The sequence below is a fragment of the Anguilla anguilla genome, chromosome 12 (genome assembly GCF_013347855.1).
Source record: "Anguilla anguilla isolate fAngAng1 chromosome 12, fAngAng1.pri, whole genome shotgun sequence".
Taxonomy (NCBI): Eukaryota; Metazoa; Chordata; class Actinopteri; order Anguilliformes; family Anguillidae; genus Anguilla; species Anguilla anguilla.
This window is the reverse complement of record NC_049212.1, coordinates 29,812,853-29,834,648: the sequence shown is the minus strand read 5'-3', so window position 1 is coordinate 29,834,648 and position 21,796 is coordinate 29,812,853. Positions and strand designations below refer to the sequence as shown.

Genomic DNA, 21,796 nt, shown 5'->3' with positions numbered 1-21,796 from the left:
TGAAATTAATCACTAAGGAAATACAAATGTTGCTATTTATGCTCAGAAATAAGTTTTACTATTTTACTTTACTATTTTAACTTAATATTATTTAATATTATTATTATTTATTTATTTTTTTGTTAAAAAGTCCGCTGTCTTTTCAAACCAACCAGTGCAAAACAGCAACAATTCAGGCAACTCGGAAAAAATCCATAGCTTTAGGTCTAGCGGCGATATGCTTCCGAAGTACCATCGGCTATTTCCGTGCATCATAACGTCATCTATTATGTCGTCACTTTAGTTAAAGCCCTCCCCTTCTCTGTGCAAACGAGCTGCCGCCATTTTGTGTGGATGAGTTTCATTTTACAGCGCAACTATAGGACGGAGAACCTCAGGAAACAATTCTACCTATCTCTCGAAAACTGTTAATTGGGAATTGACTACTATGAACTGAAACTCTTCCTAAAATCAATTATCAAGTAGATCCAAGTCAAGTGACGCATAAGCCAGTAGATTCCAGTCTCGATTTATGATTTTTTTGCACTTAAATGTAGCTTGAGGAAATGGCTGTGGAAAGCATGACTGTCCATCCAAACTCCCCAACAACCAACCACGATCACATCAACAGCCTTCTCACTGACGAAAGGTCGAGTAATTCTACAATCATATTTCTATACAATTTATTTATCCTGTGCTTTTTTAGATATAAAAAAGCTCGGGTTTTCTTTTTCTTTTTTTCTTTTCAAAGGGATTAAAGTCGCCTTTTTCTGGGAAACAAGTACAGAGGTAACGAACGCCATCTTGAAACGTTGCAGAGCGCAATCTGGAAGGTCAAACATGAACCTGGGATATGTTCAGAATTTACTTCATTTACAACTTTTACTTTGGATATTTTATTTATTTTTGTAGAGCAAACCGACCATATGGTCAAATTTCCTGTAAAATACCGTCTCAATCAACGAAAAGATAAATCAGATCTAATTAAGGGACAAATACTTTGAGAAAAAGTTATCTGGTAAATAGATCGTTATTAAATACGTAATTCGATGATTATTATCATAAATGATCACTAATCAACATTATTTACCCCAGGTTTGCAGAACTGCACCCGGAGGATTGTTAGCTGGCAGCCAGCTAGCGTTAGCTGTCTGTCGCGGTAGCTAATAAGCGGCCAAATGCAGGGTGCTAGCTTGTAGTTAGGAAAATGATATTTGATATATTTAGCTAGCCAGCTAGCAAACATTTTGCTAATATACCGCGCTAATGATTTCACTGCCTGTATTGCTAGTGATCAATTTGGCCTTGTTATGAAAATAAATGGAAATACCTAGTTAGCTAGCTCGGTAGCTAACAGTAGTTAATTAGCTGATGTAGCTAACGTCTGATCTTACAGCAAGGTCTAGCTTGCTAGCTAGCTACGCACTTAATAAAAAGATCTAGGTAGCGCTAACTTTCGTGTCTATCATTTGCTGTATTATCAAAGGTGTGGAAAGATTAAGTTAAGATCAAAGTATTCCGAATCAGTTGGTAATATAACGTAAAGTATCTCACACACAAAAAATCAGGTTAAACCTAATCCAGACCCATTAATAATCAAAATGATGATAGCTACACGTTGTCTGGTAAATTAGCTTAGTCTTTATGGATAGCTACCCGGCAAGCTTGATACAATGTATCATATGCAGTTTTTTTTAGAAGTATTTTCGCGGATAGCTGTCGGTTTTCTTATCACTCAAGACTACTTTGAAAACCATCCGCATTACCAAACGTGAATGCATGCCTTGACGTTATGCATTTGGTAACTAATAACACATTAGTTACATTTTACGTACTGGAGGTTCGTCGCCTGTCGTGTATTCTAAATGCATTGTCTTAAATAACTAGCTATGTTTTTAAAATGAATACAAGTTTAGGTTATGTTGCCAGTTAAACATTTCCTTTTAAGGCACGCTTCCCTTCCACATTCATCGGAGTATCCGAATTGTGACATACCTTCCCTTTATGTTAGTTTAAGCGAAAATGGTCTTTCATATGTTAAATTCACTAAGTTTTTGTTAGAAAAAGTTAAGTCACAGAATACTGTGCAGTTTTACAGTGCCCATTCCTCACGATCCAGTACTGTGCTCAACGTTTCAAAAGCATTCCAAAAGTTTTGAAAAGTAAAAAACACATAACGCTCCTTAATTTAACTCCCTGGTTGCCATAAGTGTTTTTGAATGTACAACAGTATGCTCTTGCCCCTTCAGCATTTGCCAGTATTTCACAGTATTTGTCCCACTTCTGCAAACCCCATTGACAATAAAGTGGGAAGACCACTATACTATTCTTAAAACAAAGGATAAAAAATGTCAGTGCCAATGCTTTTCAGTGGGAAATATGAAGATAGCCTGCCGCAGTAAGTACGTCCCTACACTATTTATAGAGCCCTTCTTGGACTTTGAGGGTAGATGTGTATGTAATCTGTTTCTTAGCTTTGCATGAGAAAAAAAAATTTTGTTTTAGGCATGTTAGTATTTTACCTGAGTTATTGTACACAGTTCCTACAACTACTTAGTTGTATTTTCAACCCTGTAATTCTGAAGGAGTTGTGTAATCTCAGCATAGCAAATAATCAACCCAATGCATGAATGATTAAAAAAAAAACAATTATCTTCAGACGTGGCAATCACTGTAATTGACCTGAACCACTTAGGCCTAGTTTATCTAGGGTTTTAAGTTGTGTAAGGCTTTTGTCCATTTATAATGCCTATTGTGGATTTACACATACAGGGCTTCAGAAATAATGTGTTTTAAAATTTAAGAAGTGCCTAATTGATTTGTTCAGTATTAATTTGTCAGGCTTCCACCCTTTTCTTTTGTAAAGGCTGCTTTTTTACCTCAAGACAGTTTTAGCACAGTTCTTAAGCCTAGCTATTTTGAAGTGTGTCCAAAATTGCAAAATAGGAAACATTTGTAATCTCCAATCACTGTTTTTTTTTCCAAAATAGCATGATGTGAGGTTATTGTGTAACAAGATGGGAACATTACACATAGTACATAACTTTGTTTTTACTTGATAGTTTTTGGTGGAAAGATGTAGAAAACATAAGCACTGCAGCATCAGTCAAAACAAATTCATATTTTATGCACTGACGCCTATTTAACAGAGGGATAGTTCCTTTATGATTTCAGTACTTGTCAGTGTAGGTTATTGTTAGTCTCTGTATGGTAACGGTGTTTGTGGACCGGCTTTTAGGAGAGAACAAATGTTGTCCTTCAGTAAAGTCAGAGGCATCAGTCGGTGGTTTTTAACTCGTAACTTGCAGAGCTTTAGTTGAAGTGAAGTGTAGTAGGGCCAACTCCAGTCAGCTGTGGCAGACATTTTGATTTGGTCTCGTTTGGCATTTGCCTGTTTGCTGACGGCGGCATCAGCACGGCACCCCTTGAGGAGGCGAGGCCAGGAATCGGGGCAGCATCAGTGGTGTCTTTGTTCTGGCTCCCGGCGCCCGGGGCTCGTCTTAACTGCTGCCCGTGGTGCCGCAGAAATGAGAGGGCTCATTGATAAAAGGCCTACTGTGTCCAATCATGGAGGGAGCAAGTGTGCGCTCACTGCCCCCCCCCCCCCCCCCCCCCCAACATGACTTGAATTAAGGGGCAACTGGAGTACATGGGCAACAGAATTAGGGAGGTGTACACACTGCAAGTCACCCACAGTGTGTCTTTAACCGGATGAGAGCTCCTGGTTGGGAGAGACTAAGTAGCTGATCATGTAGATCAGTTGTTGAACATTAATGGATTTGTACATATAAAAAAAATCTGCTTCTCTCAATTAACCTTGGCAGGATCTGTTGCCCCTCCCCCATCCCCAGAGATGTTTTCATGGGCATGGCCTGCCATGTAGCCTGTGGGGAGGGAGGAAAGGAGGGAGGGCTAAAAACCTGATGCAAAATCAAGGTCTTTTTTTTTTCCCTCTCTCTCTTCACGCTCACTCGTGTTTGCTTTAAAGGAGCCTATGTGCCCTGTGCTCCCAGCCTGTTATAACCTGGGAACTGAGTGTCAATTTCGTCTCGCTTAGGCATTAGGAGGGTTTTCTTCTTGTGCTCACAGCATGCCTGCCCCCCCCCTCATTTTAAGTTTGGCAGCTGACAGGGCGGCGGTCATCGTCTGGCCTGGTTAAGCCAGCTGTCTGTAATAAATAGCTTAAGCTGGAATAGAAACCAGATAGTGTCATGCTGTGCCATGCCCGCAAAACCCCTGAGAGGTTTTTCAGGCGGTAATGGCTTAAATGTGCACCAGAGGAAGGTGTTCCTTCTGTATATGCGGTAGCATTTGCAATGCAGGAACAGGATTGGGCCGGTTTGGTAGGGGAGTGGCATTTAGCCACTGTTTGACCTGAATTCTTCCAGCTGTGTTTCAGAAGCAAAAATAGGGAACTGTACGGTCTTATATTGACCTTTCTTACTGCAATCACCTGTGATAGCCACTGAAAACCTTGACAGAGCCACTCTTCAGCAAGTAGGCAAGTTGTATGTGAAAACTCAAATTCACAGGTCTAAGTGATACCAACAAGATTTCCTAGAGTTTTTTTTTTTTTTTTTTTTTTTTTTTTGCGCAAAAACAACATTCTGTGTTTTGTTTGCTGATTTTTTAGTTCATCGGCAGTTAATGTTATGAGCATGGGCACACACTATTTTGATTAGTAGTGGATATTGTATTTCAATACCACTCTCTTTTATTGCATGATTTCAATCAACTCCCATTAAAGTTTTGGTCTTGCGATCAGATAAAATAGCTGAGTCATTTTTGTGCAGTCACAGCAGCATTTTCCCCGCGATTGGTCAGGTGGAGGGGAAATGATGTAAGAGTACACTGACCGGCATCAGGAGCAGAAATCGGCCGATTCAGCAGAAATGCCTACCGCCCCTCAGTGTGCCCTCAGCCGGACGGCAGCCCACGGCGCTGTGCCGTATATTGCCGATGTTTCATCGCGTGTGTGGCCTGATGACAGCTTCACGCATGGTGAGGCTGAGTCATGCAGGTTTAAGGCTGTGTGCACTCCAGTGCATGTTTTTTTTGGCGACCCAAGGGAGTCAGATTAGGGGGCCCTGAATTTTGGTGGGGGGGCTGCTTCCCTGCCACCGCCTCCCTCCCCGCTGAAAGAACATCCACTGCTCTAATGCGGTGTGGGTGTGTACTTTCAGTGTGTACTTTCGGCAGTTCACTCTCAGTCTCCCCAAGAAAGAACCAGGTTGCCCTTAAACTTAGACCATAGACTAATGGCTCACACTTTAATAACCTTGTAACCTTTGTTAAAATATATCTTGTTGTCTGAACTTCCTGACGGAAGAAACTATGAACTTGGCAAATGGGATGGCTTTCTCTGAGGAGCTGTGAGTGGACAGATGACGGTTATAGGACTAGTCAGAGCGACCGGGACGTGTGGGGCAGCTGAACTGTCCAGACACCCCTCCTAGGACCTGTAAAGGCCTGAGCTGGTTTTCTCTCATAGGCCTGAAGCAAGATAAAGCTTTAATTGGTCTCTTAACAGCTCTGCAAGCCAATAGGTAGCCTGTCCTTAGGGTGGAGTCGATACCGTGGGAACAGCAGCTCTACATCACCCATGTGTGATGATTCTGGCTGTGTAAATTTCCTTTCTTTAGCTAGCCGCGGGTAGCCGGCTTTTGTTGTCCCTGTAGCGCAGGGCGACTGGTTTGACTGTGGTTAAAACTGCGGATGCCCGGTGCGCTGCAGAGTGTAGTGTCCGTAGCTCCTGACTAAAAATCCTGAGTTTTTGGGCTTCCCAGAGTTGCTCACCCCTTCCCTGTAGCACTGTGTGTGTAATGGTACAGTAGGTGTGTCTTAGTCGCAGGTCTCCAGAGTGTTTCTATTCTGAGTAGTGTTGCTGTTTTTTCAAGGTGTTTGTGGTGACAGGGGCATGACCGGAGTAACACACCAACATCAACAACCAGTCAAAAGGCCTCCCCAGTTAAGACCCCCCCCCCCCCCAAACAAAAATCATAATCATACATTTTGGACATTGTGGGGTTCTACGTTACCCCGGTACTAAGTTACACAAGCTGATAACACTGAAAATTTCTCTTCTATGGCATAAGTCCCTTATTCCTGACTCACCCCATTACCACTTCCCTCTCCTCCTGTCCGAAACAGTCTTCAGTATGCACAGAAGGTCCCAATATGTATGCCCTACATGAAACCCAAAAGTCCCAATACATGTTTTTTGTGTTTTGCATGTTCTTTCATAATACTGCATTATTAAGGCTATGTAGGCCTATAGTTGTTATCAAAAACCTGCTAAATAGCCATATTTTTAGCTAACACTCCCCAGCCTAACCCATCCCCACCCTCCCATGTACCCACTTATATTAAAGAGGGAAGAGGCACATGAGGAACACGCTCTCCCTAATTGAGCACTACCTCTATTCAGTGAAATTCATACACGCCCAGTTAAGTTATGTGCGACGTTTGAACGCATGCGTACCATGTCTCTGACATGACAGAAAGTGAGGGCAGAAAGCTGTAGTCTTCCCCCTGCAACCTCCACGCATGTTGCCTCTCTTACGGGTCCTGCATGCATGTCAGTGATAGTATATTTCTGAATGTTTTTCGGGAGCGTTAAAGCTGGCCTCGTGTGACAGACAGGGTTCCAGGAGCCCTCTCCCTGTTCCAGACACTGGCTCAGCTGGGACCCGCTCCCTCAGGGGTGTCTCGCTGTCGCTGGAACCGGCTGCAGCTTGCCGGGCTGGTTGTGAGAGCGAACACCGCGAGAGCAGCACAGGTTTCAGCGCTGCGCTCCAGTAGTGACATCCAGCCCTTCTGTACCGGCTCTGGGGTTAAAGGAGTCACAGGACACAGAGTTATGAGGGTTAATGCACAACTGGCCTCCGCACGCTCCCCCCGCCCAGTACCAGACGGACAAACTGCTCTTGCCGCTGAGGAAACACTCCAGTGGTTTCAGTGTTATTAGTTCACCAGAAGGAGCAGTGGCCTGGTACTTATGCCGGTACGTGTGTTAATCTAGGCCTCAGACATCCTTTAAAAGTTTAAATTAAAACCGATAACTGCTGTTGGTAATTGGCAACAAGAGCCAGTGTGAGCAGAGTAGAGAGTGGGTGTACACTGCACCGAAGGTCTATACTGCCTGTCCTTTAAGTGTATGCACAGGGGCTCAGAACAAACAAGAAATATGTGCAGTTCGCTGCGTTGGCGTGTTGCTGCGCTTTAGGTGTCGTGTAGTTAACGTTGATTTTTAACGGCCTCGGTTGCTTCGGTGGTTTGTTTTGAAGATTAGAAAGGGCCTTGGGCTCTAAGGCAGGACTTCACTGGGTTTCACTGAAACCATAGGAACCCCCCCCAACAAACACAGCCAGCCAACGGCTCCCTGTGCTCACTTGATTTAATGATGGGAAAAGATGAATAAACAAAAAGCAGTACTGTCAGTTACTCCCTCCAGTTGACCAACACTGGCAAAATAAATATTGGGAATGGTTTGACCACAGGGAGGTTCATGTGCATGGTAGTTTTAAATTTACTATTGGAAAACCATGAGATGCCGGTGTGAGGTGTGCGCATATGTATTTTGCTCTAAAATAAAATGTAACCTCTTAGGGAGATATTTAAACGGACTCTCAGTTTTTAAATTTAAGTAAATTCTGTGTTGTCTTTTAGGTGGTGTCAGATGGCGGGCTTAATTTAGCCGGGCTGGGAGAATCTTGGATACTGGCGTCACACCTGTCGAGGCAGAGTTAGCACAGCACCGTGCCATAACACGCTGTGTCTGTGTTTGTGTGTGTGCGTCTGTGCGTGTGTCCACAGGCATGAGGATGAGGAGCTGGAGGAGGGCGAGCTGGAAGATGACGGGGGCGAGGCGGAGGCCGCCGGCGGAGGGGGCGAGGCCCCGGAGAAGCCCCGGCGGAGTAAGGAGCGCCACGCCAGCGGCTCGGACGACGACAAGGCCCACCGCCGCAAACGGAAGAGGAGGAAAGAGCGAGAGCGGGAGAAGGAGAAAAGGAGGGCCAAGAAGAGGCGCAAATCCAAGCACAAAGTGAGCCTCCTCTTCCCCTTCGTCATACACAAGCAGAGTCAGGCCTGCGACAGGACTGGGACAGGGCCGGGATGGGCCTGAGGTCTGTTGAATCCACACTGCTCTATTGGGCTCTGAGAAGTCAGGTGGCGGTTTTGAAATGGGCCTCTACAAACAACCCAAACGATGTGTAACACTGTAAGGGCAGGATTGCATTGACTGCTCAGGCCCTGATGGGAGATCACAGTTACAGTCTGGGTAATTTTGTTTGTTTGAGCAGCAGAGACCCGCTCTCGTGTCTAAACCTGTGTGTGTGTATGTGTGCTTATCTGTGTGTGCTTGTGTGCGTGTGTTTGTCTCTGTGTTTGTTTGCGTGTGGTTTGCTTCCCACAGCGTCACGCCTCCTCCAGCGATGACCACTCGGACTTTTCAGACGATTCGGATTACAGCCCCAGTGAGAAGAGGAAGTATCGGGAGTACAGCCCTCAGTACCCCCCTCCTGTGAGTACAGGAGCACCATGTGCCCCACACCGTACACGCGTGTCCCACACTGTACACTCTGTAAACATTTTCTTGATGCTCCCTACGTGTTTTTGTTGTAGCCCAGCATTATGACACCTGATTCAACAAAGTAACTAATCATAGGTCTTCAATGAAGACCTTGGTAATCAGTTGTCTCATTGCTGGACTAAAACAAAAACCTGTGCCCACACCGGCCCTTTTTGGGTAAGATTAGACACCTGACTTGGATGTTTCAGTCTGGAAATGAGTCGTCCTTTTCTCGGTCGCAGTCCCACGGGGGCTACCCCCCTCCCCCTCCTCACGGTGGGCCCGTGCCCAAGAAGGGGGGCTACATGAAGTTGGACAAGCAGGGCTACGGGGGCTACGACGACTACGAGGAGGAAACCTACGAGGCGGAGGAGGACGAGGACATGGGCGAGGAAGACTATGACGACTTCGCCAAGGAGCTAAACCAGTACCGCAAGGCCAAAGAAGGCGGCGGTGGTGGAGGTGGTGGTGGTGGCGGCGGCGGCGGCGGCGGCGGCGGCGGCGGAGGTGGTGGCGGTAACAACAACCGGGGTGGCAGAGGCATCAACCGCGGGGCCAGAGGTGAGGGGTTGCCCTGGGGCTCCTATCGGACCCTTTTATTAATTAACTATTAATGAATTAATAATGTATGGATACAAGGAACGAATAAGCTTTAATACAGGGTTTGTGCTGAAGCTGGGCTGCCTAACCCTGTTCCCGGAGATCTGTTTCAACCCTAATTTGGCACACCTGATTCTACTAATTAGCAGCTCAACGAGATGTGTAGCTGTTGAACGAGGTGTGCTTTGTTAGGGCTGGAATGAAAACCTGCCGGGCGGTATTTCTCCAGGAACTGGATTGAGCAGCCCAGTGCGGAAGTGTAGCAGTAGCTTAATGCTGTGATTTTCTTTCAATCCATTACTTGTATTAAGTTATTTGATTGGAAAATTGTAAAATTCTGACTTGTTTGTATTAAAAACAAAAAATGGTTTGAAGTTTGTTTTCAAAATAATATCTTATGGTGTGTGGTATTTGCATGAAGTGAGAAGTATGCGGTGGTGCAGCATATTGGGTTTTGATGCATGTCTGCTCTCTGTCTCCCCCTACAGGAGGAAAAGGGCGCCTCAAGAACCAGCGAGGGCGTGGCAGAGGAATGAGGGGCCGTGGGGGGAGGGGGGGTGGAGGGAGAGGCCGGGGGCGGGGCAAGATGGTTGGGGAAAATGACGACGGGGATGGGATGATGTATGGAGATGAAATGGAGGTGAGGCACCGACAATGCCCTTAATTTCACATTTGCATAGTGTTGCATTTAGTCCTAATTGTTTAGTTGTTTAACGCCCGTTGACTTTGTGTTGCACAGTACATGGATGATGATTACGACAATATGGGTGATGACGACTACGATGACTATTCCAAAGAGCTGAACCAGTACAGGAAGTCCAAGGACCGCGGTCGAGGTGAGAGGGACCGCTATCGCACTTCCTGCCCCGGACTAAACCCTTAGCCGCTGATGGTTTAGCTCACACACTGCAAATATGTGCAACTGCAGAGTTTTTGCAGAAATCTTTGCAGCATAAGATAATGATCTTTATACAAAATGCATATAGAACCATGTAAATAATATGATAATTCAAGTAAAGGTTGGTTTTGTTCTACGCTTGTGGTGAGCTCATTGTGAAGATATTCAGTGTGTTTTAATGAACAATCACATCATAGGTATAGACTTGTAACTAGCTCTCATAGGATTTTTCAATCTTTGCCATCGGCATGTTAAATTCTACAAATAATCTGCTTTGGATTGTTGCTTTAATTTTGAGAATGAGTAATTCCACCCTATAATACTGCCTTGTCGTTGCATTCATTACACCTTAACTCTCAATGTGGACTCCCTGTCTAGTTTACTAATGGTCTGCACTTTGGGTTGGTCGTTTCTGCAGGTGGCAAAGGAGGTCGAGGGCGTGGCAGGGGGAAGGGCGGCAGGGGCATGGGTCGCGGCCGGGGGAGGAACAGGGGCCGGGGCCGGGGTGGAGACCAAGGCCACGACGAGGACAACAATGGTGACATGGACATGGGGGTGAGCCAGCCAGCGACAATGCTTCCTCTTCCCCTAGATCAGAGCTGCCCCGCCCTTTTACTGGGGGGCTACCGTCCTGTATCTATGTATGTAATCTGGTACACCTGATTCTGCTAATTAGCCGCTCCACGAGATCTCTGGCTGTATAATGAGCTGTGCTTTGTTAAGGTTGAAATGAAAACCTATTGGATGGTAGTTCTCCAGGAACAGGGTTGGTGTGGTTGTTGGTTGTCTTGGCCTGATCTTTATATCGGTGTGACATAAATCTGGTCACAAAAAACCAAGCCACATTCAGCCACAAAATGGAGGCCACTCTGTGCAAGAAGGAAGCTGTTTTAATTGTGGACAAGCAGCACAATTTTTTGTTGGTGGTGAATTCATCCTTGGGGTGAACTCATTTGGGCTGTGGGGTGTGGGGGCTGAGCTTGTGGTCTCTCTCTCCCCCTCTCTGTGCAGGATGGGGGCGGCGGCCGGGGGCGAAACGACCAGGACAAGCACGGACAGGACAAGAAAGGGAAGGCCATCTGCAAGTACTACATCGAGGGCCGCTGCACCTGGGTGAGCCCCCCCCCCCCCCCCCGCCGTTCCTGCGTTTCTGAGAACGCGTCAGACGAGGCCGCTCTCTCGCGCGCGGGTCCTCGCGCGCGGGTCCTCGCCGCGCTCTCATTGGTCACACTGTGCTCGTCTCTCCGCCACAGGGGGAGCACTGCAACTTCAGCCACGACATCGAGCTCCCGAAGAAGAAGGAGCTGTGCAAGTTCTACATCACGGGCTTCTGCGCGCGGGCGGAGAACTGCCCCTACATGCACGATATCCTTCCCCGCCGGCCCGGGCCGAGGCCCGTTCCCTTTCGCCACTGTCCCTTCAGCACAGGAGCTGAAATTCTGCGCTTGTGATTTCTAATGGAGGTGACCCCCAGCCTGGCGCTTTGCTGTTCTAAGGGTCTGAGCCCCGCTGTTCTGATCAGATTCAGTCAGGATGGGGAAAGCAGGGAGGTTCCCCACGGTCTCTGACCTGTGCATGAACAGGCTCGAGTCATCGCACACTGAGTATCCCGCTCTGTAAAAACAGTATGGAGAAACACGGTCCTTTTTATACACTACAGCGTGTGGCTTATTGGTTCTGTAACAGAGAAGGTCTGAAGGTCTGTTTGTTTCTAACAGGCACGTAACTAGGCTACTTGCCAAGAGGCTGTGTGCCTTTGGGCGGATGAGGCCTGCCAGTGTATTACTCAATTTTTGTCCTGCAATTAAATGTTGTTTCCTCTTCAACAACATAGTAAATTCAACACATATAGATAGATAAAATATGTTTGATTCAATATTTAAGAACAAATAGCTCATTTACTAGAGTGTTTAACATTGTAAATACTAAGGGTTTATCTGCAGAGCAGCTGCAGAGCTCTTGCTGTTCTGCATGAGAGCGACTCAGCGCTGCTGCTGTCCGGTGTTTCCTTGACTGCGCAAAACGCGACTTTCCCTGCAAGCTGTTCCACACGACGGGCAGCTGCGTGAACGGGGACGAGTGCATGTTCTCCCACGAGGCGCTGACGGACGACACCCAGGACCTGCTGGACAAGGTGAGGGGCGGGGCCAGCGCTGTGCTGCGTGCGTGTGACTCAGACCTGCACTTTAAAATAGGAATTGTTCAGTACACGCATGGTGTATGCCAGCTGGGCACGGTATGCCCTCGGTCAAAGACAGGATTGGTCCCTGCCTAACCATAGGTACACCAGCAAAGTGATCTTTACCCGTATGGTCAGCTGTGTTGGTGTTAGCTTTAGCAGTAGAGGGTGTGGCTCTGCTCTCCTCACCCTTATGGTCAGCTGTGTTGGTGTTAGCGTTAGCGGTGCAGGGTGAGGCTCTGCTCTCTCCTCACCCCTATGGTCAGCTGTGTTAGCGTTAGCTCACGCTCACTGCGCTGCCTGCCTTTCTCTCTGCACACAGATGTTGGCGGAAGACGCGGAGGCGGGTGCTGAGGATGAGAAGGAGGTGGAGGAGCTGAAGAAGCAGGGGATCAACCCTCTGCCAAAACCCCCGCCCGGCGTAGGCCTCCTGCCGACCCCGCCCCGGCCCGGCCCCGCCGACACTTCCGCCCCCCAGGATTTTGGGCCCCCTGGCCCCCCGCCCGGCCCTATGGCCCCGCCGGGTCCCTCCGGCCCCTGTCCCGGCCCCCCCCCTCCCTGCCCGGACGGAGGCCCCTTCCTGGGCCCGCCCAACCCCAACGGCCCTCCCCCGCCCCCCATGGGCCCCCCGCCCCCCTGTCCCGGGAATGCGGGGAAGAAGATCCCCTCGCTGTTCGAGATCGTGGTGCAGCCTACGGGACAGCTTGCTCAGAAGCTGGGCGTCAGGTGAGCCCCTCAGTCATGTTTAAGGAAAGATCATTCACTTTTAGTGTCCATGCTCTGTGTGGAAAGTTCCAGACTTCAAATTCTTTCTTCTCCTTCTGCAGGGGGCCAGTGCCTGGTGCCCCGCCCGGTCCTCCTGGGCCCCCCGGACCCCCCGGACCCCCCGGTCCCCCGGGCGGGCCCCCTCCTCGGTTCCCCGGCCCCCCTCCGCCAGGACACATGGGCCCCGCACCCCCCGGCATGATGCCCCCCGACATGCCTCCCATGGGCCCCCCTGGCATGAACCAAGGGCCTCCGCCCATGATGCCAGGCTTCGTACCCGGAGAGGGGCCCCCGCATCCGGGTATGATGCCCCCCGGGCCCCCACCCCCTGGGGGCAACTACTTCGACAACTTCTACCACCAGCAGCAGGGCCTGGAGATGGAAGGGGAAGGGGAGCAGGGTGAGTGCAGCTTCTCCCAGGGACCAGATCACACGATCTCACACGCGTTCTGCTCAGGGCAGTCCAGTCCACCGGCACCTTAACCAGACATGCTCCAGCTGGGAGTCACAGCCCTGGTCCTAGAGAGCTGCCCAGCACAGATACCTTCCAGTCATTGTTTGAGAGATAGTGATAGGATCACCATACAGATGGGGTCTTAGAAGGGAATGGAGTCACTGGCAGATGGGAAAGTTTGTATATGGGTTATGAGTCAGCTGCCCTGCATGACTTAAAATCTTTTTCTCTCTTAGGTAGAACATTTTGCTTGTTTTAAGTTACTTTTTTGCTTTTCTAGTGAAATTGTCTTACCCCGTAGGCAAAACTTGTAATGAGGCAAACTGTCTCACCTCATTGGCAAGCTTTTTGTTTTATTTAGCAAAAAATTTATAGAACTAAGGTTCTGAGTCTAAATATAAGAGAAACTATTAAGATTTTTAGTTGTTTTTGCATTGGAGACCCAGATCTCAGACTGCTGTTCCTTCACTGCATGCTGGCTCTGATTGGCTCATTTTGAATTGTGATCGTTGTTAGAAAGGAAGTGGATCTTCTGACCAGTCCAGTCGCGATATGCAGTCCCGTCGCGATATGCAGTCCAGTCGCGATATGTAGGCCAGTCGCGATATGCAGTCCAGTCGCGACATACGGCTGTGGCACGACCCCTCTGATTGACGCATCGTTGCTTTGCGTTCCCTCCAGGAGAGGAGTACCAGGACTACAGCGGCATGGAGGAGGGCGAGGGCGGGACCTTCAGCGAGCAGGCCTCCGCCGGGGGCGGCCCGGGCGCCATGATGGGAGCCGAGGGCGCGGCCAGCGGCGGCTCGTCCAATCAGCAGCCCGGGCTGACGGTGCCGGACTTCCTGCCCCCGGCCCAGCGCGTGCTGTTCATGCGCATCCAGCAGAAGCAGCAGGAGGAGGAGGAGCGCGCGCGGAGGCTGGCTGAGGGCGGGGCCGAGCGCGACACGGAAGGTACCGGAGCCCGCGCCGCGAGCCGCTAACGCCAAGCTTCCCAATGTAGCGATGAGCCCCCGAATGGGTGCTCCTGTCGGTCACTGGCTTGTTTGAACCAATCAGCAGAGCTTGCTCTCCACAGAAAGCCGCTAAGGCACCAGCACTGTTTTGTATCGTTTTGGCATCGGTATGAGCAAAATGTAAATGGTGCCCATCCCTAGTTTTCATGCAATTTGATCTAAACTGAAATGTCAGTGTAAACTATGGGATTGGTCCCTTTCTGAAATGGGGGGGGGGGGGGGGGGGGTGGAAAATTTGTTCTGTTGCATTCAAGCCTAGAAAGTTGTGAATGTTTGTCACAGTGCCTTATTTATACACTGTTGTTGATGTAGTGATTATTTCCTCCAAAAGATGGTGCTGTTGTGCCTATGATGCAATGCATTACTGTGTAACTTACTGAGAATTTCCTCTGGCTCATATGTAGTAGTGAGTGCTGCCCGTGTACTTTGTCACTTATTTATTTCTGACCTTTAGGTGACTCGGCGAACTGGTATTCCAGTGAGGATGAGGATGGTGGCGGCAGCGTCACGTCAATCCTGAAGACCCTCCGGCAGCAGACGCAGGGCCCAGCCAAGCCGGAGGGCGGCCCCAGCGACCCCCGCCTGCAGAAGGCCACGCCCCTGCAGCCCGCAGCCCGCCCAGCGGACCCCCGCCTCGCCCGCGACCCCCGCCTCTCACGGGCCGCGGACTCCGCCCTGTCCGCCGAGGGCAGCCCGTCCGCCGCCTCGCCCTCCTCCTCCTCCTCCTCCTCCGCGTCCAGCGCCCCCGCCGACCCCCGCCTGGCCCGCCACGCCGCCTCCGCCGCCGCCCTGCCCCCCAAGCCCGACGCGCCCCACAAGCCCCCGGCCTCGGGCCCCGGGGAGGAGGAGGAGGCGGAGCGGGTCCTGCGGGACAAGCCGGTGCCCATCCCGCTGGACCCGCTGATGGGCATGACCCTGCGCGACCCGCGCTCCCAGCTGCAGCAGTTCAGCCACATCAAGAAGGACATCATCCTGCACAAGCCCCACTTCTCCAAGGCCGTGCTGTGGAACCCCGAGGACCTGATCCCCCTGCCCCTCCCCAAGCAGGACTTCCTGCCCCTCCCCCCCGGCATCCCCCCCGTGGCGTCGCTCGACCCCCGGCTCACGCGCGCCCAGCAGCTCATGCACACCGCGCCCCCCCAGGCCGCCCCGGCCCCGCCCGCCGACCCCCCCGCCAGCTCCCTCCCGGACTTCGAGCTGCTGTCCCGCATCCTCAAGACGGTCAACGCCTCCGGCCCCGGCTCCGCCCCCACCCCGGCCCCGCCCTCGGCGCTCCCGGGGGCGGCCCCGGCGGTGCCCGTGGAGAAGCCGGTGGACCCCCGCATGGCGCGCAAGGTGGCCGCAGACCCGCGGCTCCAGCCCCAAAAATCGGCCCTCAAGCAGCCCTCGGAGCCCCCCGCCCCCCAGGCCTCCGCCTCCCCGGCCCCCGCGCCCCCCCCCTCCCCCACGCCCACCATCGCGCCCTACGACCCGCGGCTGCTGTCCTCGGGCGGGGCCGGGCGGGGCGTGGGCGGGGCGGGCGGGGGCCAGAGCAGCGTGCTGAGCGGGATCAGCCTGTACGACCCGCGGACTCAGAGCGCGGGCAAGGCCGAGGGCCCCGCCCCCTCCGCCAGCACGCCGGCCGCCGAGCCGGCCAAGCCCAAGGCCAAGGAGCCGCTGTTCGTGCGCAAGTCTGCGCTGGACCAGCCCGAGGCGGAGAAGGGCGCGGCCGGCGGCGAGCCCGCCACGGACCGCTACAACAGCTACAACCGGCCCCGGCCCAAACCCGCCCCCTCGCCCTCCGGGGGGGTGGGAGCGGGCGGAGCCGCCGCCGCCGCCGCCGCCTCCTCGTCCTCCTCCTCGGGCGGGCCGGGCGGGGCGGGCCCCTCGGAGCAGCCGCCCGCCCCCGCCGTGCACAACCTGCCCGTGTCCACCCTGTTCAGCATGGTGAAGCAGGCCAGCAAGCCCAGCGGCCCCGGCAGCCCCGCCCAGCCCGACAGCGCCGAGCAGGACGCCGCCTCCCTCAAGGACGTCTTCAAGGGCTTCGACCCCACGGCCTCGCCCTTCTGCCAGTGAGCTCCGCCCCCTCCCTTTTTAAAAGCGACAGAGCGCCGGGGCGGGGGGCTCGTGCTCGTGACACAGACGCTAGCTCACGCGGGCGCGCCCCGTCCCGCCCCCCCCTGCACTCGCCGCAGTGTCGGAAACTTCTAGAACAGACTTAAGGGCGGGTGGGGTGGGGGTTATGGATGTGAAAAAGAGAGAAAAACAAAACTTCTATTTTAAAACAAACTAGAAAAGCATATAAGTAAATGTATTCCCTTTACACGAGTCCCTCCCTGCTTTGCGAGGGAAAAAAAGAATGAAATGTGTACGTGTACGCGAGTTAAGATTCTGAGAGGCCTTGTGTTTCCCCAGCGGCAGTGACGTCAGTGCTAATTTAAGGCCGTTCTGCGACCCTCCCCCTCAGTCCTGACGGGGGGGCTGTTTGTCTTGCTGAGCTATGGCTTCCGGGCGCGCGTTTCGCGGCTCGTCCCGTCCTGCCGAGAAGGGGGGGGGGGGCGGTGGGGGGACACCGAGGAAAAAGCTTGGCGCCCCGCGTCCCCCCCCAGTTCATCCGCTAGCCGCTAGCGCTCGCCACTTTCCTTTTGCTTCATTTCACGTTTTCCTCCGTCTCCCTCTGCCCTCGACGGCTTGGCCCTGGTGTGGACTGTCCGTGGTCGCATCGCTTTTTTTAAAGTCTTTTAGCTCTGTGTTGCAGCACACCAGCATTAGCCTTGCCTGTTTGCTTGTATGTTCTTTTTTTGGCTTGGGGGGGAGCGGGGGTTAATGAGGTCAGACCTGACTTACCGCCCCCCCTTCTAGGGAAAGAAGAAACTGTACTGTATCCACTCCTGTTTGCCTCTGACTTTTTTCACATGTAATAGGATTATTATTTATTTTTTTATACTTAACAAAATCGGCTACTTCTATCATTGGACATTTTGACCCGATCGGTTTTATTTGTTTTGTTTTTTTTTTCCCCTTTGTTCTTCAACTGCGTTCTCATATTGGGATAAAAATGTGTGAAATGGAATACTGGTGGAAGGGGGGGGGGGGGCGGATAATATTTGACAGAATTTTTTAAAACAAAAAAAAAACAAAAAAAAAAAAAAAACGAACTGCACTTTTCCGTTGGGTCCGGACGCGGAAACTCGTACCAGCGCATAGTTATGTTTTTTTTCTTTTCCTTGTGCTGAAAATGGCCAGCTTTGTAAATCTGAAGTCCTCGTTTGAAATAAAGGAGGCGGCGTTTTTTGTAAGCCTTCAATGTCGGTGACGTTTGTGAAGTAATTAATAAAGATGAAACGGGCCGAACTTCAGAGCGAGCGGTCAGGGTGAAAGTCCAGCGTCGTTCTGCTCCAGTGTGCAGCCTCACGGACAGGATGGTTCAGCGCCACCCCCCCCCCCCCCCACACTGCTGAACTGTGCCCCTGTCCCACTCGACCAGTCTTCATGTGTCCCCCTCTACCTGAATTCAGGATGCTACGTCAACGATGTCCAGCAAGCTCATCTCTCCAGAGACTTTCCCTCAAAGATTTCTGAGACACTTTCCAGTTTCACAGGTGTAAAGTTAACTCGCCAGATCTGGAGACGGTGAAGCAGATGTTTTTAAATATTATTCTTGTACATTGAATTGATATTAAAGGTAAAAAAGTACAACTGTGCCCTTTCCTGACCCATGTTATTAATAAGCAGTTTATGTTTTTCCTGTACTGTTGGGGGATTGGACGGATCGAAACAATGGCTCACGGGCCGGTGCAAGGAAGCATTGCAGTGCACACGCTGATGCAGTGTAAGGAGGCTGTTCATCACTTTGATTCTCATTGAAGGGGGATGGAGATGGGCTCGTGCCCAGTTACATATTTTTAGTTTGCAGCCACAGGAACAAACCCTGCTCTTGGGCATTGTATTGTAGATGGTGCCTGGACCAGTGTAGGGAGGGGCTGTTATTTTGGGCCCCGTTAAAGCAAAGCACATGAAAATCCTGGTGACCTCCCTGGCAGAAGCTCTGCTTTTAAAAAAAATATTTTTGTACAGTTCTAATTTTGAGTAGAATATAAAACCTGGCCCTGTCCACAGAAACCATCGTTGATGTGTTTGTTTTTTGTATAGTGTGCAATATAAACTTGCGTGTACTATTTTTGTAAGTAAACTCTTGTCACACGGTTTTGTTTTGTGTTTTAAAAATGTATTTTTACAACGTTACTGAATTGTGGGTTGGATATATTGGGAAGCCTGAGAACTGAACAACATAACTGCTCACATAATCCCACTTAAGCGAACACAAGAGGTGATTTTAAATGGTGTATATTTATTAAAAGAAAAGCTGCATCATTATGAATTCTAACAGAATGGTGCTTAGCTATTTGGGCAGTGCAGTGTCGCTGTGACGGTACTGGAGTGTTGTAAAAGTCTTTAAGCTGAAGTCGGAAACTTGCACAGTAGCATTTCAGCCAGTGTGGGGTGTTTTCTCTTGCACACTAGAGAGCTGGCTGTTTGATCCTCTTAGGTCTACATTATATTATGGGAAGGAACTTGCAGCCTGTGTATATATAGCTTCCCTGATCTTCTTAAAGTTAAAATGGGTCAAGACATCCCCCTGCTTTCATGGAGGATTTCCTGACTCCTGCAGTACCTGCAGTGACCTGTAGAGGGTTGTCTACATCAAGGTAAACCCTTTTAAGCCGTAACCTCTCCTCCACTTGGGACAGTTTACATTATATAGGTCCACCACTTAATGATATTTAAAAAAGCAATTGAACATGAGAAATAACCCTTGTTTGTTGGGCAGATGTCCTCTCTGGCAGTGATGTTTGCATGTGTGAGGTGTGTGTTCGGCGTAGGTAAATAATTACAAGTGTTCAGTCTGTCTGCCATCATTCAAAAATCACTTAATAGGGATCAGCTTGCGTGAGGCTGCTGAAGTAAGTTCTGCTGTTCATTATCTCTGCCTACAGACCGGCTGCGTCTTTTTGGCTGGACCGCAACAGCGGGGCTAGCCCTATAAACGCGAATGTCTGTGACTGAGTGACTGAGTGAGTGATGAAGTTACACCCGACGGTCTCCCTCTCTGAGGCCCCCACTGGTCCTGTGTATGTAAACATTCTAGAACATTCTGAGAAACCACAGAAACAAACTGCAGCGGTGGAAACGGGCTCAGAATGAGAGGGCTGGCACAGACACGGGACTGCAGCTTAGCAGGGCAGGCCCCCATTGGGTAGCAGTGTTCCTCTGAGGGCGGGCTCTGTTGAGATTACCCGTCTGCGCGTACACTGTGTACCCCTGCCAGCAGAACGCCGGAGTGCTGGGATTACCGTGCTCTGTTCCCACAGGACAGGCGACCTTATGAACGCGACACTCCTACCGCACCTCCCCCACCACCACCCCGCTTCCTGTCCGCTACGAGGAATTCCACCCAGCGCACTTTTCATGGGAAGATTTCTGTGGGCAGCAGGAAGAGGTGGACTTCCTTTCACCGCCGAGCACAGAGCCCGTTTAAGAACGCTCACGTCTCCCTTGGCCAAAAACTTAAAAACAAACAACAAAAAACTAGACCCCATTCTGGTCCGGTCATTTCACATACTGAGCACTTTATGTTTGTGTTTAGGCCTCTTGGCGGTTCCTTTTTTTGGGGGGACATTTGATTCCCTGCAGAACCATTATCATTCAGTGTGGCTGTTTCCCTCAGCTCTGTGTAAGAGACGTGATTCACTCGGATCTGTTGCTGTTGTAAATAGGAGAGTGAGGAACAGTTTCCCTACAAGTTTTGTGTATATCTGAATATGTCAACAGTGCCCTCCAAAGTTATTTACTCCCTTGACAAAGATAAGCCCAAAGGCTGTGTAAAATTGTACAGGTAATGAGCTATATAATGTAAATAAAAATTATTTTGTTTTGTAATACAGAAAAAATTAAAAAAATGTTTTTTCCAAAATGTGGTGTCAATTATTCACACATTTATTTTAAGCAAATGCCAACAAATCTATTGACATGCAGCTTTTTAAAGTCTTAAGGAATTATATTGTGGCCTCCAATGGATTCCTGTTTCACTGGGGTATTAATATAGGGTTACACACATGAGATCTATGTGACATCCATCATTTTGGGGAAATTCAAAGAAATCTCACAAGAAAGAAGACATTTTATCTGTGTGTGTGGGGGGGGGGGGGGGGGGGGTCTAACAAAATGAGATGTTAATCAAACATTGCGTTTAAGGGCTGGTCTGGTCCACTTTGATGCAACCAGCTAAACCTGTGCTGTGTTATTAAAAGTAAGGACAAAATAATGGAACAATTTGAAAAAACTCTGATTGGTCAAGAAATTGGCTACAACAAAATCTGCTTATACAGTGAGGGTCCAGGACTAAATCTGAGCATTCAATCTAATCTCTTGATTGCTTTGTAACCCAGTAAAGACATGACAAAAGACCTAAAAAGTAGTAACAAAACATTTCCATTTCAATTAAATGTTTTTTTCTGTAGTTCTTTTAATAGGCACTCTTGCAAAGATGCTTTATAGAAAAGTAGTATTAAGACTCAGACTTAACTTCCAAAAAACCAGCAAGTGAGGTAAAAACTTCTCAGTGGGATGAAAGAACCGGTGAGAAATTACCTTTGGTGGGAAGAAATCTTGGGAAGGTTTCTTGCTCCAGTCTGCAGGAGCAAACAATTGTGGTGGTTTGGTCGGTTATAACCCAGAGGGTTCCAAAAGGCCCCTCTATGGGATAGACAGGGGAACCCAATTTAGTACAAGAGTTATTTGTTGGGCAAAATGGTTCGATCTGGGAACTTCAACAGTTTTCACACCTACCATAGAGGGTTCCCCTGTGGAGACAAGCCAAAGAACCGTTTTGTCTGAGAGCATATGAGCCTATCTGATACAACAGCCTCTTGCAGCAAAGAAGTGTTTTTAAGGCAGTGTTGCCACCATTTTTGAGAATTTATGTGATCAAATATATCTGTAGTGAAGCTGCAACCAGAGATTTTTCAGACAAGGGGTATTTGTTGCATTTACTGCTGTCTGGCTTTGAATTGCAAGTTGCTTGTATTAAAAAGTTTCCACATGAATGTATTTTCCATGAAATGTACAAAATATGGTTTTTGTGCTGCCAAGGTGGCTTCTGGATAATGCTGTATTTCATCAATGCCTTTCCTGATTCGCCAGGAAAGTGGGCACGTCGAAAACGTCACTGAAAAGCACCTCCATCCTCACACTCACCCTGTGATCTCAGATCAGGGCTCAACACACTGTGCAGTGGGGCCCACTGGGCCAATGGGCCATCCGAGTGGATCGCAAAACAAAGGCTTTCTTCAGGCCT

The 21,796-nt window shown here is 49.7% G+C and overlaps 1 protein-coding gene across 2 annotated transcripts; it reads left to right on the top strand.

The window, feature by feature from the left end:
- The first annotated feature begins 304 nt into the window (after positions 1-304).
- On the top strand, positions 305-18,816 carry zc3h4 (zinc finger CCCH-type containing 4). 2 transcript variants are annotated; one of them, XM_035385351.1, is made up of 14 exons: positions 305-628; positions 7,795-8,023; positions 8,396-8,503; positions 8,794-9,112; positions 9,640-9,791; positions 9,891-9,987; positions 10,468-10,604; positions 11,061-11,162; positions 11,303-11,414; positions 12,074-12,183; positions 12,551-12,954; positions 13,056-13,393; positions 14,129-14,398; positions 14,915-18,816. In XM_035385351.1, the coding sequence occupies exons 1-14, from the start codon at positions 546-548 to the stop codon at positions 16,513-16,515; spliced, it is 4,062 nt and encodes a 1,353-aa protein (XP_035241242.1). In that variant the 5' UTR covers positions 305-545; the 3' UTR covers positions 16,516-18,816. The 2 variants fall into 2 exon arrangements, with proteins under 2 accessions (XP_035241242.1, XP_035241243.1); XM_035385352.1 differs by lacking the exon at positions 305-628 and adding an exon at positions 775-2,377 and having other exon boundaries at positions 14,915-16,515.
- The last annotated feature ends 2,980 nt before the right edge of the window (positions 18,817-21,796 follow it).

Coding starts and splice junctions, on each gene's coding strand:
- zc3h4 (XM_035385351.1), top strand. CDS start 546: ATGGCTGTGGAAAGCATGACTGTCCATCCAAACTCCCCAACAACCAAC. Junction 8,504..8,793: donor GCCCTCAGTACCCCCCTCCT/GTGAGTACAGGA, acceptor TCTCGGTCGCAG/TCCCACGGGGGCTACCCCCC. Junction 13,394..14,128: donor GGAAGGGGAAGGGGAGCAGG/GTGAGTGCAGCT, acceptor CGTTCCCTCCAG/GAGAGGAGTACCAGGACTAC.